This window comes from Thermoascus crustaceus, assembly GCF_041956765.1.
Source record: "Thermoascus crustaceus strain CBS 181.67 unplaced genomic scaffold VTN00scaffold_2, whole genome shotgun sequence".
NCBI lineage: Eukaryota > Fungi > Ascomycota > Eurotiomycetes > Eurotiales > Thermoascaceae > Thermoascus > Thermoascus crustaceus.
In genome coordinates, this window is record NW_027192528.1 from 3309702 (window position 1) to 3326425 (window position 16724).

The 16724-nt window shown below is 51.5% G+C and overlaps 7 protein-coding genes across 7 annotated transcripts; 2 read left to right on the plus strand and 5 right to left on the minus strand.

The window, feature by feature from the left end:
• Positions 1–52: 52 nt before the first annotated feature.
• On the minus strand, positions 53–1155 carry VTN00DRAFT_4715 (uncharacterized protein; the record flags this gene model as incomplete). Its single annotated transcript, XM_069431168.1, has 2 exons — positions 53–919; positions 970–1155. The coding sequence occupies 2 exons, from the start codon at positions 1153–1155 to the stop codon at positions 53–55; spliced, it is 1053 nt and encodes a 350-aa protein (XP_069290230.1).
• Positions 1156–1260: 105 nt separating this feature from the next.
• VTN00DRAFT_4716 (uncharacterized protein) lies at positions 1261–1980 on the plus strand (the record flags this gene model as incomplete). Its single annotated transcript, XM_069431169.1, has 3 exons — positions 1261–1263; positions 1331–1456; positions 1552–1980. The coding sequence occupies 3 exons, from the start codon at positions 1261–1263 to the stop codon at positions 1978–1980; spliced, it is 558 nt and encodes a 185-aa protein (XP_069290231.1).
• Positions 1981–2086: 106 nt separating this feature from the next.
• On the plus strand, positions 2087–3690 carry VTN00DRAFT_4717 (uncharacterized protein; the record flags this gene model as incomplete). The annotated part of the gene is made up of 3 exons (XM_069431170.1): positions 2087–2641; positions 2714–3587; positions 3668–3690. 3 exons carry the CDS (start codon positions 2087–2089, stop codon positions 3688–3690), a joined length of 1452 nt encoding a protein of 483 aa, XP_069290232.1.
• A 468-nt stretch (positions 3691–4158) lies between these two features.
• Positions 4159–5038, minus strand: VTN00DRAFT_4718 (uncharacterized protein; the record flags this gene model as incomplete). The annotated part of the gene is made up of 2 exons (XM_069431171.1): positions 4159–4652; positions 4855–5038. 2 exons carry the CDS (start codon positions 5036–5038, stop codon positions 4159–4161), a joined length of 678 nt encoding a protein of 225 aa, XP_069290233.1.
• Positions 5039–6318: 1280 nt separating this feature from the next.
• VTN00DRAFT_4719 (uncharacterized protein) lies at positions 6319–7886 on the minus strand (the record flags this gene model as incomplete). Its single annotated transcript, XM_069431172.1, has 3 exons — positions 6319–6419; positions 6474–7668; positions 7731–7886. 3 exons carry the CDS (start codon positions 7884–7886, stop codon positions 6319–6321), a joined length of 1452 nt encoding a protein of 483 aa, XP_069290234.1.
• Positions 7887–9888: 2002 nt separating this feature from the next.
• Positions 9889–11628, minus strand: VTN00DRAFT_4720 (uncharacterized protein; the record flags this gene model as incomplete). Its single annotated transcript, XM_069431174.1, has 3 exons — positions 9889–10765; positions 10836–10965; positions 11022–11628. The coding sequence occupies 3 exons, from the start codon at positions 11626–11628 to the stop codon at positions 9889–9891; spliced, it is 1614 nt and encodes a 537-aa protein (XP_069290235.1).
• Positions 11629–13162: 1534 nt separating this feature from the next.
• On the minus strand, positions 13163–16369 carry VTN00DRAFT_4721 (uncharacterized protein; the record flags this gene model as incomplete). The annotated part of the gene is made up of 4 exons (XM_069431175.1): positions 13163–13318; positions 13439–15013; positions 15079–15567; positions 15677–16369. 4 exons carry the CDS (start codon positions 16367–16369, stop codon positions 13163–13165), a joined length of 2913 nt encoding a protein of 970 aa, XP_069290236.1.
• Positions 16370–16724: the final 355 nt, after the last annotated feature.

The following is a 16724-nucleotide window of genomic DNA, read 5'->3' on the forward strand; positions in this document are numbered from 1 at the left end:
ATGTCATGAAAGCATATGAATGTTAAGGTACTATGACTTTGACAAAGATACTTTAGTCCCCTATAGTTCTCCCAAAATCAATCAGCCTTAACCGCCTGGCATCTCGAGGGTGGAATTGCGCGATCTTGGCTTTCACCAAAAATCTCGACGCCGCGGAATCACAGGGAAGATCGATGTAAGAAGACCCGGCTTCCAGTAATCTACCAAGAAGCGTATGCATTTCTGCGGCCGCTGCTTCCCTCTTATTCGTGGGTGCATTTCGGTCTTCGCCCTGCCCGGCCTGACGTTGGACAAGCACGTCGATACGCTGCTGTGTGGGATCGCGGCCTGTCTGCGTGGACTTTGGCTTCTTGGGCTTCCCGTGAAGAGTATAGCCTGCATCAAGAATAGTATCGGAGACCTCTAGCACGTCTCCGACAGTTGGGCCGCCCAGATCCTCCGCCGCGAGCATGGATGCGAGGTGCTCGTCTATAAACCTGTCGAGCGCGTCTTTCAACTCCGCAGCTGCCCGATCAAGTTCTTCGTTCTTGCTCTGTTGCTCCCGAATGAGCTCATTGGCGAGCTGAGAAGGTGCCTTTTCTTCTTTCTCGGAGCGTTCATTTCGTAATCTCTCGATCCGCTCCTCCAGCCCTCCCGTGATCATTTGAGCATCGCGTAGATTGCCCTCCTCGACCTTCAGGCGCTGACGATCTGCAGAGAGCTTCTCTGCTATCGTTGAAACAGATGCTTTACTCTCATCGAGCAGCCGAGAAGTCTCACGAAGAGCTAGCAGAACTGGCAGGGGTGAATCAGGAGCTGGAAGCTCCGGGTCAGTCCGCAGAAGCGAATCATACGCTTTCTTCGCCCTCCGGACCTGAGAGAGGCGCTCCTGAGACCCCATATCCGGTCTTGGAAGCTCAATTGGCCTTGACGCACGAAGCTAGTTCTACTGTCAGCAATATCAACGATAATTGGATCTAAGTACCAGACCTTCTGCAGGGCATCCTCTTGGCGTTTTACATGATCTTGTAACTCTCTCAGGGTTTCATCCAGCTTGCGATTGTAATCTTGGATGGCTGTCGGGCTTATGGGCTGCTGGCTGTATTCATCCTCAATCTCACGGCCTCGTTCGGAGAAGAGCCGTATCTTCTCCACCCTTTCCTGTGTAACGTTCATCTGGCGCACGCAAAAATTGACTAGTAGACCGGAATTGGCATTTATACAGGTGACAGTGAACTGAAGCCCTCTTATATATCTGTAAACCAAAAACTTGCGACGCTTATGGTCCTCTGGGTTCAATGTACCGCTCTGCGATACGCGTTGTTCACGTGACACAACATGGGCCAACCAGATACGGCATAGCGCGATCCTCCAGCACCTCCACATCCTTTCGCCATCGACGTCGCCATCTTCCATCGCCTGTCCTCCATCTTCCTTCCATCCTCCATCTGGTGTCTCTCATCTTCTCCGTGGCGCTGTAATTCCTACGCGCTCTTCTCCTCACTTCTTGCTCGTTTTGTCGTTTCTGCTCCTTTTTAATCTCTTTCAGCGGTTGTGGTGGCTATCTGCTAGCCAGCAGCGCGTGAGGAGCTGTCCACATCTTGGAAGGATAGCACGGGTGCAGGGAACCGGTCAAGGCTTCATTCTGTTGTCTTCATTTACATCCTTTCTTGCGTTCATCAGAACTCCTCGCAGTCCACAAGTCAACTTCCTCCCCGTCCGACGCTCTGCACCATCCAGCACCAGCATCTCTCCACCGCTCCTCCGTGCCCAAGTCGATCAGCTTCCTATCACAGCTTCCCACTAGCGGCGCCTTCTGCTCAAGCTCCAGGCCCGCCTCACACAACATCCTCACCTCCTCGCCGGCTCTGCCTCTCCACCAGCATCACACTCCTGCACTGTCCAAGAACCGCATCTCAAGTTCTTCAAAGCACCAGAATTCCCTCTCCAATCGACCGCCAGCACCAGCAAGTTTTCCTTGGGAACTCCTGGTGTACATAGTCGATTCAGCTAAAAGAACAAGAAAAGATATATTCACTACTACTACATCGACTTTCCTGCGTAAGTGAAGCTATTGGGCTTGTGCTAGCAGTCAGAGATCGCAACAATGTCGGCCTCCCCGTCCACACTGCAGTCGACGAAGCGTCCTTTGGAGGATCCCTCCTCCCCATCGGGGCCGAATGATCAACCCGAAGCCAAGCGTCCTGCATTGGACAAAGTAGTCAAGAACGATGACGAAAGCAAGAGAGTCGAGACGGAGGCTTCTGCCGATGTCAAGACCGAGGCACCCGCCTGCCAGACTACGACTGCAGAGAATGGCGCAAAGGACACCCAAGGCGATACGGTAGTCCCGGATGCCCCCAACGGCAAGGGATCACCCGCAACCGCACTCGAGACCCAGCCTATCCAGTCGACCGCTTCTCACGCTGAACGGGCTAGTTCGCAACCTCCTCAGCACCATGCTGCTCAGGATGAGACGAATTGGATCCATATTCGAGCTGTGATTTCAAGCCAGGAAGCTGCGACTTGCATTGGAAAAGGTGGGGAAAATGTCTCCCAGATCCGCCGTTTGTCTGGTGCCAAGTGCACTGTTAGCGACTACTCCCGTGGTGCAGTAGAGCGTATCTTGACCGTCAGCGGTCCGCAGGATGCTGTCGCCAAGGTAAGTTTTCTTTCCCAAGTCATTTCGAAAGTTTGCAGGTCAGTCGCTGACTTTTTTTTTTTTTTTTCAAAGGCCTTCGGACTGATTATCCGTACACTTAACAACGAGCCTCTCGAGGCCCCTTCCACTGCCCAGTCGAGGACGTATCCCCTTCGTCTCCTTATCCCCCATATTCTCATTGGTTCTATCATCGGCAAGGGCGGTGTCCGGATTCGCGAGATCCAGGAAGCTTCCGGTGCGCGTCTGAATGCCTCTGATGCATGCCTTCCGTTGTCCACTGAGCGTTCTCTTGTCATTCTTGGTGTCGCTGATGCTGTGCATATTGCCACCTACTATGTGGCTGTGACCCTGGTTGAGCAGCTCACTGAGCGGTTTGGAGGACCAGCTGCTTCTGCCTACGCCACGCGAAGCGGTGGCCCTGCTGGCGTCGTTCCTGGCGGTATGCAAGTGGTGCCCTATGTTCCTCAGCCGGCCGGTGGACAGTATGGTCACCCAGACACGTTTAAGAGACACCATGCTCAGCCAAACCGGGCAGCGGCCGGCGCTTATGGTGTCCCTTACCTCCACGGCCAGCCAACCCCAGCCCCTGTCGCACAGCCAGCACTTCACTATGCTTCGCCCCGCACACCGTACACCGGTGCTGGCCCTCATCAACCCACGCCTTACGGTGCTCCTCAGCCGGCTCAGCCGCATGGCGCTCCGACTGCTGCACCGATGGCTGGGGTTGTTCCTGGTCAGCCACTCACTCAGCAGATCTACATCCCCAATGACATGGTCGGTGCCATCATTGGTAAGGGTGGTGCAAAGATCAACGAGATTCGGCACCTGAGTGGAAGTGTGATCAAAATCAATGAACCGCAGGATAACAGCAACGAGCGTCTGGTCACCATCACTGGAACCCAGGAGTGCAACCAGATGGCTCTCTATATGCTCTACTCGAGACTTGGTGCGTACAAATAAATGACTCCCGAGCAACCTAATCTGATTCTATTGAAAACGTTCTTTTCTTACTAATAGGTGCCACAGAAAGCGAGAAGCATCGTATCTAGAAGGGGCTCGGCTGTGGCTTATCTGTTCATTGGGAGCATATGGGTTGGATTCGTCGAGCAAAAGTCGTCCGTCTTGCTTTTTTATTAAATGGTTGTTCATTTTGCCTCTCTGGCCGCGGTTGTGTGCGTGTTTTCGGGGGTATTTTTTTTTCCTTTTCTTTGTGTATTCTACTGCAGGAACGTATGTTTTGTGATTGTTGAGCTGTTCTCAGGTCATTTTCATTTTCATTTTATCACTACATCTAATTCCAGAACTCAAATCCCTTTTTCTTCCATCGTTTTTTCTTTCCCCCTTCAGACAGACACTGTAGACATGTTTTGTAGGCTGTGTTTTTCCCCCTCCAGCCTTTATTCTCGATTGACCGACATTCTATAAGTCCAATGCCCTCCCTTTTTTTTTGCCTTGCCTATCGTGCAACATGATATGATATTACCCCCTTTCGATCCCACCCTACGATCCAATCTAATCTAGACCTTGGTAAAGCTAACATGTCTCATGTCCAATCCCTTAGGAGGCGGCAACGTCTTCTCCTGAATCGGCGCGATGGCGTCACTAAACGCGGCGGTCTCCCGTGCCGCCATGTGCGCATCCACGCTCTCCCACCCGACCGCCAGAAACTGCACCAGCACCTGTCCCGAGGGGCTATTCGGATGCTGGATCGAACCGGGCCGATCGATGTGGCCCATCGACCAGGACTTGGGCCGCGAGGCCTCGGGGAGTTTCTCGAGCAGCGTGTTCCGCAAGTGGATCAGGTCCTCGTCGAGCTTTTTGTGCTCGAGGGGCGTGATGGTGGTTGGGAAGGCGAGGCCGACGAGTTCCGTCACGGGGTTCGCGGTTAGGGTGTCGCTTGCAGAGTCGATTGGGGGGCTGAGTGTCGTGTAGAGTGCGACGGCTTCGGAGTTGGGGTCGAGGAAGGGGGAGAGGGTTGAGGCGCGCGCGGCGCCGCGGGCGTCGCCCCATACTGTGGTATTGGAGTGTCTTGTTAGAAGTGGCAGGGACAGTGTGTTGATGGTCGAGGGTATATGTATGTGTCGATGATCTATCTGTCTGAATCTGCCTTTGCTCTCCACCCATCTGTCCATACCAGACGACAAGAACAAGAAAACAAAACAAACTCACTACAAACAAGAAAAGGACAGAGAAAGGGGGGAAGGGGAACTAACCAATAACCCAAACGATATCATTCTCGTCCTCCAGCGACCTCCCCCACGCAGACGACTCGTGCCCGCTCTGCATCTTGGTCGCCCTCAGCACGTCCATGAATTGCTCCCCTTCGCGGTTGCCCGGCTCCTCGGGCCTCACGTCCGGTCTGAGCCGGAGGTAGATGAATTCGCAGACGCGGGACATGGTTTCGAAACGGTTTGTGGTTTCGTGATAGATAGGTAGGTAGATGGATGGATGGATGGATGGATGGAAACAGAGAGGTTCGATTCGATTGTACGGTAATGTAATAGTCAATCGGGTCGAACGGGGAACGCTTCGATAGGGATGCTTAAATATTATAGATCAATCTGCCTATTAATCAATCGATGCTGGGTGGTTGATTGATTGATTGATTTATCGATCGATTGACAATGAACGGTGGACGTGGATTAAGGTAGGTAGGTAAGTAAGCTAAGTAGGTAAGGTGATTGCCCGGTCGGAACCTATCTGTCCGGATATTCAGGTAAGTTAGTTAGTATTAATATTAATAAGTCGAGGATATTGTCCAAGCGGTCCCCCTTGGGCCTTCGAAGAGAATAATTGGAGAAGAGAAAACAAAAGAAAAGGCTATGAGGTCGAGTAAAATAATTATTGATTGATTGATGGATAGCTTAACGGAGGTGATGCGGGGCTAGCTGGCGGGGGAGAGAAGACGGCTCTGATGTCACTTTGGCTCGCGGCAATGATATCCGTCCCGGACAACAAGGGGAACAGAACAGGCTCCTCATCTGCTTACCTGCCTACTTAACACACAATGATCAGCTCTCACTTTAATATCTGCATCGCGTACGATTTGTAAATAAGTATCTGCGGCCTTCCTATAGATTAGGCAAGGATTGATGCGGTTCTCTCATGCTCACTTCCGATGAAATGGACGTCTCTGGTACTTAGATAAGGTACCACCTAATAGAGCAATTAATCTTTCCATCATCTTGGAAGATTGGTCACCATGCCTACCTTTCATACCCCTTAAGGAGGTAGTAGGATTATGCTCGAGTCCGCGATTGTGATTGAACTTGAACTTTCAGGACTAAAGGCAAATAATGATCCGTGTGGCAAGGGAGAGACGGGAACCGCTGGTATGTATAGACTGGCGACTATGTAAATGTAGATATTCATTTTGTCCAATATATTATATTGCAAAATAGTATACAGGTATTGATAAAAGAAAAGGCCCCCTTCGCAGCAAGGTATATCGTGTAAAGTTAAGGTAATATGCAAGTACGGCCGCCAAACGTGACCAAAATATTCATAAATCGTGATCCGTTTAATAATAGTAAAAAGGAAATTAGGTGTTAGAGAATGGAAGGAGATATAAGGTAGTCATTGCAGATCGTCATCAACATCTGGATCATCATCCATGCGTGGCCCACATAAAGGGAAAAAAAAGTAAAGCCAAAAGGATCATTCTCTAAGAAGAAAAGCTAGAGAAAAGAAGAGGTTGCTGGGCCTTGGTGAGCCCAAGATCCCATGTGCGGCGTTTCGCCCATGATGCGAAGTTGTCTACTCGCTGGTGAAGCCTGGTCTATATCATTGGTCAACAACGTTCATACATAGAACCAACAAACAATGCACAAACCATTGTCAAACTGTTGTCCAAATTCGCTGATGTAGAACTCGACGGGAGCGAGGTCGATGTCGGGCAAGTCCGCGGGTTCCGATGCTGGATAAAAACGGGCGTCTCTGTGCACACCGACGCCGCTGTTGTTTGCATCAGGTAGCGTTGCACGTTCCAGCGAGCCGTAGGCGGGATTGGCCTGCTGAAGCCCATTCATCCTTTTCCCTCGCTGATTTCTCTCATGTTGATTGTTATTGTTATTGTTATTGTTGTTGTTGTTGGAACGAGCCGTGGCGCTCCCCTGGGAGCCTTGATTGCGAGGAGAGGTCCCTGAAGTCCCCATGTTGTAATTAGCATGACGTCCATCAAGGTATCGATTGTCGAGACCTCGCCCGCTGTCATTAGGCAATGAATCGATATCCCCCTTTTCACAATGACGAAGATAATGCTCGATGTAACTCTCAGGATCGTCAACAAATCCCTTGTGACATTGAGGAAATGGACATGCTTTGTGCCGAGACCGTCTAGGGTTGAGCTCTTTTTGAGCATGCGGATCTTTCTTATTATCGTGTTTGCGCAAGAGGTGCTCGTTGTACTTGTCTCTCCTGTGGTGCGTGAAGCGACCGTTGCATAACTTGCAGATGAATACATAGGACGGTTCCGTGTGTCTAAGGAGATGTCGCTTGCATGACGCCTTGCCTTTAAACACACGCTTTGGGTCGCATTTATCTTCAATGCAGGAGTAGATTATCGAGTCTTTCGGACTTCCACTTTCTTCTTGATTCGGCCAACTCGACTCTCTGCCTTGAGGGTGATGGCTCGACGGCAACCGACCGTCATGACTCTCAGACTGCTCGGGTTCCGTGTGGGCGCCAGAAGCTGAACATTCTCGGTGAATGTATTTGTTTGCGAAATCCCACGGGATACCAAAATCCATCGCCGCCCACTCCTCTTGGTTTGGTAAGGAGCAGGGTCCACACCTCACCCAGTAACCAAGGATCAGCATGTGTTCGGCAGTTGGAATGAATGTTGCAGCTGGATCAGGTGCGATATTTGATTGGCCTGGTTGCACATAGTGACCGCGATAATAGCTGTCCTGAGGGTCGTATACGTTGGCACTTCCTTGCTGAAATTCAGCCATTAGCTTCCCGTTCAGTGCATAAGGAAGCTCATTGCGTTGACAAGCAGGATACCCTGTAACCACGGAGGGTCCTAGCTGTGCATATCGTCAGCACATAATCAAATCAAATTCGTCAAGTCAAGTGCGAGGAAATTTACATCAGGGAGGAGCAGATTCTCAGCCTGGCTCGCGTAACCAGTAGCAATGTTTTGACATTCGGACATCACTGATGCCCCCCCCGTTGCCAATCTGGAGTCGGGCACTACGTACATGAGCGTAGTAGGATCGACACCACTCTCGGGGGAAAAAGTCATTCCGGTGCAGCTCGATCAAACAAGTGTAGGTACCTCTGTAAATGATCAGGGCCCTGCTAAAGTAACTTTGTCAGGGGGAGGCGAAAAAACTGCGAAGACGATGACCTCTGATTCCCTCCACGAGGACTTGTAAAGAAGGATGTCACCTCCCAGCTGGCGCTCCATTTTAAGGAAATAAGCAGGCATCCAATGGGTAAATCACCCAAATTGCAGGAGAAGTGTGCGAGATCCAGTTGGCCAAGGTGGCTCGTGAAGCTGCCAATAAGCCCACTTCGGTCTATGCAGGGCAGCTTGGTAGTCCGAGAGTCGAGAGCAGACAGGACGAGGGCAATTACCAGAACCGTCGTAGAATCCACACCTGATGAAAGCTGGGTTCGGTGGATTTTTCAAGGAGCTCAGGGGCGATGCGCGGGATGTAGAGAGACACAGCCCCCAGGGCGCCGGCGCCGTAGTAGTCTCCCGCCAATACAAGAGCCGCTGAAGTAGAGCTTGCAAGAGTTCTTGCATAGGGAGCGGTCGGAAGCACGGCACGTTCGCCACCAGTTTCCTGCGGCTTGCTGAAAGTAAAGATGGTTAATTTATCGGAAATGCAGATCCATATGCAGAGCCGAAATCTCTCTACTGAAAGGATCATTAGAGATAAACTCAATTACAGCGTCCATGTCTGAAGAAATAGGACGATCAACAACGGTGGCGAATCCGCCTGCATCAAGTGCTAGGGGTCGCCTCGGAGCTTGAGCGTATTATCTGTCGTGGACGATAAGGAGATTGGCAGCGTACGGCCGCCTCGTTATCCATTTCCCTCGCCCGCTGCAGCCGCCGACACGTCATCCATCACAATGCTACCCTAAGACAATATGGGGATTGAGATGGAGAAGACAGTGGAACCTCTTCTGCCTGACGTCCTCCATTTCCCCTGTTTGTTGCTCTGTAGATGAGATGAAAAGGGCCTGGACAATTCCAGAATGCAGGACCGAAAAGACTCAGATATGGAGTCCAAACCTCGGCAGCTGGAAAAGTGGCGCAGTTATTGACAACTGAGCGCTGCAGACGAGGATCTGATCTCACCTCCCCCCGCCCGCCCGCTATATTGGCGGCAGCCACATCGGGAATAGAGATCTAAGACTCCTTTAGTGTGTGAGGCGAGCTGGCATCAAGAGGGCGTGGGGGAAGGCCTTTTCCCCTTGCCTTTCCTTGCCTTAATTGTTCATCGAACGCTAAGACCTGCGTGATGACGTGCGCCCAGAGGGATAACCCTCAGCCTTTTGAGGCATTATTATATCATGGCCATGCTCCGCCCTCTGATCAGTTTGGAGTAAATCGGATGATGCATCCGCGTCCGGTATATGAATGCGATTTTGCAGTAGGTACTGTGTCTCTTCTTCGAAGAAGCGCAATTAGGTAGTGACCAAGGGCGGATCAAAGAGCCAAGGGAAAGATTCATTCATCTCGGATACCTACCTAAAGGAACTGGAATCCATGAAGGGCGATGAGAGGGTTTAATAAGCTGTTAGGCAAGAGTTAACATAACCTCTTGGGGAAATGACAAGGGACCAATGCGGAAACAGCGGGCCAAACTTAACAGTACCTGCTTGGGCGGTCATGCACGAACCCCAGGCTGCATAGAAGTTCGAGAATGTTAGTAGACATGGTGTGTTCGGGAAGTTTAACTGCTAACTTGGTGCGGATACCGTTAGTATTAGACCTAATAATAATAATAATGATGATGATGATGATGATGATGAGTATTGAGGTTCGATTAATATTAAATATAACATAATATATAACAGAATTCTCTATACACAGATATAGCCACATCAATATCGCTGATTACTCAAAAAAGACACTCTCTTCATAACGCTCGTCGAACAGTCAGGTACGTGACTTGAATAAAGAGAACCCGGTTGATTCTCCCACAAGCAAGACTTGGTCATCCCAGAGTCATATCAGTCCGCATGAGTCGTGAAGGCCAGGCAGGTGTAGAATGAACGGACCACCTAATCTAGTGGCGGCGAGAAGCCGGTGGCTGACCATCTCCGACCTGACCTCCCGCGGTGTAGTTACCGAAGCACGCCTTCTGGTACATGGCCTCCTTCTTCAACGTCGGAACGCCACTCAAGAAGTCCTTGACGGCGCAGAAACCGTTCTTGGACTTCTCACAGCCAACCAGGCCGTCAAGGGGCACGGGTGCACCGTTCAGCACGAACCGGATGTAGTCCGTCTTCTGCTTCAGCGAGGAGAGGTTCGGGTTCTGGTACAGCACCGGGTCGAGCTTCTGGACGGTGGAGGAGGATGTCGCGTTGCCGGGGCACGTCCACACCTCCGAGATGAAGCGCGCGCCGAGCGGCGTGATCTCGCTCAGGCTGAAGGTCCGGTCCGAAGGAGCGTGGTCCACGTTGCCGGGGAGGCCACCCTTGGGGGCGTATTTGAAGTAGTCGAGTCCGAGCGCGGTGATCACGGAAACGATGATGTCGTCGTGCGACATGTCGAGGTAGAACGGCTGGTGCACGGGGAACTGCGCCGTGTTGTCATCGTACGTGTAGTTGATGCTGGTGTCGCTGAAGTGGATCAGCTTGGCTTTGAGCCTGGCCGCCAGCTCGAGCACGTATCCGATGCCCTGAGCCCGGCCGGTTGGGGAACCGAATCCGTAGTCGCCGTAGAACTGCACGTCGACGTTGTAGGCAAAGTCGCGCCACTCCTGCTCGGTGAACAGCGAGCAGAAGAACGAGTCACCGAAGCTGGTGTACTCGTAAGCGCAGAGGTTCTGCATGGCAAGCACGTCGAAGGCAGTCAGGTTGAAGTTAGATGGGAGGTAGGCGGAGAGACGGGTCACAGCGCCCTTGGTGTATCTGGGGATAAAGATCTCCGCGGATTTATCACTGAAAGGAGCGTTAGCCCATCATTCTAAGAGCTTTGAACAACGAATTCATGTATGTAGGTACCACCCACCCCTCGCTCGCATCACCGGGGCACGAGTCGTAAGACGCCAGAGTGTCGTTGAACGGGTCAGCCTCAGGGATGATAACCAGGTCATACTGCTCATACGAGCTGTTCGCGCCCTTGTTACCAAAGAAACCGCCTGCAGTCTGAATTAGCATGCTATGGCGTTGCAGTACGCGTTCAATGGCAACATACTCAACCACCATCGAGCGCTCTCCAGGATTCTCTCCTGGGAGGTAGTCCTGAACACAGGCTTTGGCCGCGCAGTTCCGTTCGGGTACACGTTCAACGACTCGCTCCATCTCGCGACACCGGGACCAGCACGGTAGAGGAGTCTTCCGTACTTGTTCCAGAAGTTTGCACCAGAGGTTGCCTCCGTGGCAGCACCATTCACCAGCAGGATGTCCTCCCCAAGCGCGTACTGCCACCCGTTCAAGAACTCCAGAGGCCCCTTGCCAACAGTAGTATTGGGATGCGCCTTGGAGTACTCGTTCAGCTTATTGGCAAAGTCCTCCATGCCTTCACCGTCGAGAGGGTAGGGCGTGGGGAAGCGCTGAGCATGCCTGTGTAGGACGTGAGCCTGCGACAGCTCACAGCCCTTTGGAACACCCTTGGGCACACCGAAGTCTTTGGCGTCTTTGTAGGGACTGAGGTTCGCCCAGCTTGTTGTCATGTCGAAGCCGGACGCATAAGTTGAACCCGTCGGAGCGGAGGCCTGGGCAGATTGCGCCGGGACGGCTGCGGCGAGGCCTCCCATTGAGAGCGCAGCAAGCGCAGCCGAAGTCTGGAGAAATTCCTTCATCTTCAGAGGAGTGGGTGGTGATCAAGCAAGTAAAGTCAATGCCTCTGTTCTTGAGCGGGGTGAAGGAAGAAATTCTTCCAGCAGACATGGCGGGCGACACCGGCGCATTTATATACTTTAGAACAGAGCCGGCCCGGGCTGTTTACTACCGGATACCCAAGATGGTAGGTAGTAGTTCTGTGTACGTATGCAGGTACCCTTCTGAGCATTCGGCTCTTCTCTTTCGGATTTCCCAGTGGCTATTGAGGACATTGGCCCACTTAGCCGCGCTACGATCTTATCGACCTTATCGACCCACAGCACTGATATCTCCATTGGTGTCCGATGTAGCCGGTCTCAGAACCGTCCGGCACTATAATTCTGTAGAAAGCACTCGGTCGTGGACAATCCAAGCTGGGATCAACTTGCAGGGTCGACTGAAAAAGGATGACAGACCGAAAACTTCCAGTCCATCTCTGCACTGCAGGGTCAGTTACAAGTAGCAATGATAGTAAAGAAGGTTGAGACCTTGACAAATCCTCCATGTTGACATCTCAACTCCGCCCCAGGCGGTTGTCAGAAAAGCTTAGGCCAGCTTGGCAGCCGGAGTAGCGCGCGATGTTGCCCCATAGAATACCCCAAAGAGGGCTCTGGGCTTCTGGCCGAGTTCTCAACGCCCGTCAACGGATCCTAGCTGCATGATGAACCCGTTAGGTTAGACAGAGAACCGATTTCATGGCTTTTTATCGAAAGCAAGATGTATGACGGGTTAATATCTGGAGAGGCCAAACAGAAGGGGGGAAAAAATATTAGACCAAATGGTAAAATCGAGGATTTCGGCAGCCGCAAGCAAAGCACGTTAAGAGTCCGGCTGAACGACTCTCCCGGGTCCCAGCCCCGCGATTAGGTAGGTAGAAGGATGTAAGGGCCTAAATCGGCTTGGTACAGTGGATGCAGTTGTTTTAAGGCCGTACGTTTTGTCAGTATATGCCCGCGTTTCGTGTTCCTGCAGTAGTTGAATGTCTGGCATAGATAACTACTGCACCTTGGAAAGTGATGTGCATGGGCATATGCCGCAGAGAACCGGATTCGGATGGGGCGCGCTACCTCCAGAGTTCCCGGGGTCAGCCCATACGCGGCGGTGAGTGAGTGGTTTGGCGACATGACCTTGGTCTTCTTGTCTTGAAGAAGAGACTGTTGGCTCTGTAAATACCTACTTCTTCCCTGTCATTTTTATCCATCAATATGTTCTATTTTATTTTCGAAATGTAGAATAAAGCAACAAGGTAATATATGTAGCAAACAATCTAGATATTCCGTGAAACATGCTGTGTCCTATATAAATTGACTACAAATCTTTAACAAAATTATACATATAAGTATGTAGAAATTATCAACGCCACACCATATGCAACTCGTACCGTCAGAGATCTTTACATCGATATGTTCCTCTCAAAATTAACAATGCACCTAGTCGTAGGAAAGCTCCAAAAAAACTCCGTCCGCAGCTCCAGAGACCGTCATTCTCGCTCGTTTCTGGGAGATTGTCAAAGCATCAATACGGTGGATGCGATGATGACGTGGGCTGGTAGGGATAGGTCGCGTAGCTGAGTGTTGGATCTAGTTGGGTCGGGATGCCGCTGAGGGATTGAGGCGGAAGGTTGATATCGCCGTTATTAATATGCGGAGGAAACAGCTTGTCCCATTCACTCTGACGCAGCTTGTTAGTTGATGCTTTCGCGATGGATTGAAGCAGATAATACAGGTCGATATAACAGATGAGAATAGTAAACCAGAAAGAGAACCATACAAGGAAGAGGCCAACACATACCCAGTTGATATCCGGCATTGGGAGATCTTCTATGCCCGCTTCTTGCACTCCAAGAAGATATGTTTGCAGTGCGGTACCCGCGGATGCAGCAGTTACACCCGGCAGGAACCATAATCCCGCCGTGTTGCCTGAATCGGTACTCTCCGTGGCTTCTGACTCCAGGCTTTGTCCACGAGCAGCTCTGCTCATCGAGATGTCCTGAGTAGAATGATCGCGCGGTGGTACGGAGAAAGCATGACCATAAGAAGGATGTTGGCTGTATTGTTCAAAAGTGGAGACGCCGTACTGTATGCCAGGGGTCTGATTCTGAGCACTGGGTCCTGTGCCTGTTCGGGCTCTGGCGAGGTTGTGTTGTGCCCGTTGTATGGCCTGTGAACTCGGAAATATGACTGTGGGAAAGGAGAGATTTTGTGATAACGATGGAGAATGCAAATCTCCTGGTTCAAGGTCATTGTTCGTGCGGTCGCTTTGGAGTATATTGGTAGTAGGAGAGGGGCCCTGTTGACTCGCCCTATCTGTCGGAGCTGTTACTACCTGGAACTGGGTGTCAGGATCCGGACGGATATGATCTGTAGGAAACTTTGATTCAGAAGCCGGAGGTGGAATTGTGTCTCCCATAGCAGTTGGGGCCTTCATCTTTCTCCTCTCGCCATAGACCTTTAGCCGGTCTACAACCCGTCCTAGAACCCAGCGAGCCTTCTTGTCCCGGTGGGCCACAAGGTCCTGCCGACTGATGCCTTGCGGACTGTCGACGCCACTGAGTCGAAAGAGATCCGATGGAATCTCATAGATGTAATCCAAACAACGCCAAATACGGTCCGCCTCGCGGCGCAGAGGGTACCAAAACACCTCAATCAGCAGCAGAAGGGCGGTGTGATATTGATGAGTAGCTCTGCTGTACCACGCCCACGGCTGTAGCTCTGGGGCCGTCTCCAATTCGATGGCATCTTCTAGTTGCTGTGTACCCCTTGTGAGAATAATCTGCCGTAGCCGATCTGGGATTTGTATTGCGGCACCAATGTGGTAGCGGTGCAGGACAACCGGGTACATCCGATTTATCAGATGAGACATCATCACCGCAGCAGCTCGTTGGATTGGTTTCGGATTTGGAACATTGACAAGAGGCCCGTACTTTGCACGCATCGCCTTGCGGAAAGATTCTATCTTTCCCAGCACTTGAGTTACGCTGATCTTTCTCTTATCCAACCGGAGCCTATCGATAAAGCAGATTCGAAGCATCTCCTGGCATTCAAACCGGATACGGGTGTAAGTCATATCGGTGAACTGAGCTGCATCATCTTTCTTGCCCGTACTAAAGTCCTCGTCGTCTAAATTGAGTGGGAACTTTGTGGAGTAATCCTCTCGGCGTATATAAACACGGGGACCTTGCACTTCGCTCGTTCTGAGATCCAAGAAGCAAAGTTGGTACCATATAAGACGGCGAACATGTGTCTCGACTGGCGGGTGGCCGTATTCAGATGGATCTCGATGAAAGCCCATACTTTCTGCCAATCGGATAGCTGTGCCGACGAGAACGGAGTGAGCCCGGGACATCTCGTCTCGACACATTGGAATCTGCCAATGCATGACCGTCAGCAACAACGTAAATCCAGGTATTCGTGAATTAAAGAGAGGAGTACCAGGTACATGACAAATGCTTGCAGTGTCTCAGTCTTGGTTGTGCGCAAGAAGTGCGCTTTTCCCAGAGCCGTCTCTATTCCTAACTGGAAGTTATCTATGAGATCCCTCCGCGGGACGCCAAAGAGTCTCATCACTTCATGCTCCCGCATACTAATAACAGCGGCGAATAATGCCGCAAAAACTACTGCTTGGAGGGATGACGCTGGTTCAATACCCCTGGAAGCATCGTTCCAGAATGCCTGGTACCGCTTCTCAAAACTCGGACGATGGACAACTCTGGCGATCGGGTAGACTGCGTCCCAATATTGCTGCATCAATTTATCCGCCGTGGCCTTGCTTGGGAGAAAATCAACCAGCGTATAATTATAGCTCGTCGTACCGAAAAACATGTCCGAACGAGGTGCTATGTATGACGGCCCCGGGTTAAAGGAAGGATCTGACATCTTCAACTCCGCGTTCAGATCCAACGCCGAGACAGACCATGATAGCTAAAATCCAAGTTAGATGGAAACACATGTAGATGAGCAGAAGTTGGATTTTTGGAGTGGATGCAGTATATAATATCGTCCTATTCCCGTAGAGATTTGGGATACTCACCTCATCAGCCAGCTTTGGACGAAAGAACCCTCCCACGCGCTCATTCATCCTCATCTTCCCTACTCTAAACCCCAGATCATACATCTCATCATCCGCCTCATCCTCGTACGCAGCATCCTGCACCGCCAGCGGCGTAGGCTCCAGGTCCTTCTCGTCATCCGGAATCGGCAGGCTACCTCCATTAGAAGCCTCCTCTTCAGATGCAGACTCAAACAACCCATCTTCTGAATCCTTCTGGTTCTTGCTCTTGTTCTCGACACCGCCACGCTGCTTCTTCCTCGCAACATCCTCCTCGAGGAAGCGTTCCAGGCTGTTCATCTTCTCCTTGAGCTCCATCAGCTTCGAGCGCGCGTCCGAATCCAACGACGGCGCCAGGAAGAGGCAGTCGCGCTTGAACCGGGCGCAGTTGGTACATGGATGCAGCCTGTCGCACTTGAGCTTCCGTCGACGGCACTCCAAACACGACGTGATCATGCGATTACGTCGGCGGATCCGCGTCGTCGTCGATGTCGACGAGGATGAGCTCTTCTTCAAGGAGGCCCCGCTGTTGCTGCTGCTGCCGCCAGCATCTGATGGACCAGGACCATCTTCGTGGCTGGCATGTCCGGCCTCGACTACTCTGCCGGGGTGCTTGACAGCGGAGTTGGAGGAGGCAGAGACAAAGGCAGGCAAGGATGAAGAAGATGGCTCCATCAGTCCCTCCCGCGGTACGCAAGTGCCTACCCAGATAGGTAGTAACCTCTATAACTTAAGGGGTTTGCCTATGTGACCCCTTTTTCAACAAGTCCTGAAATGCAGGTGGCAGATGCTGGCTTTTACGGGGCCGTATCGGAGAAGAGGAGAGGACAGAGCCGCAGAGAAACCAACTAGAAAATGACAGGTTGTTTCCAGCGTGGAGGATACCTCTCTCACCCATCGCAGGGGAGACAGCAAGTAAGCCAAGTGTCTCGGTTATCGCTATCGCGAGGTGTGCTATAGGTAGGCAGTTTCCCGACGCGTCTTCCAGCGTCAAATCCTCAGAAACTCAAGGGAGAAGAACTGCTTGACG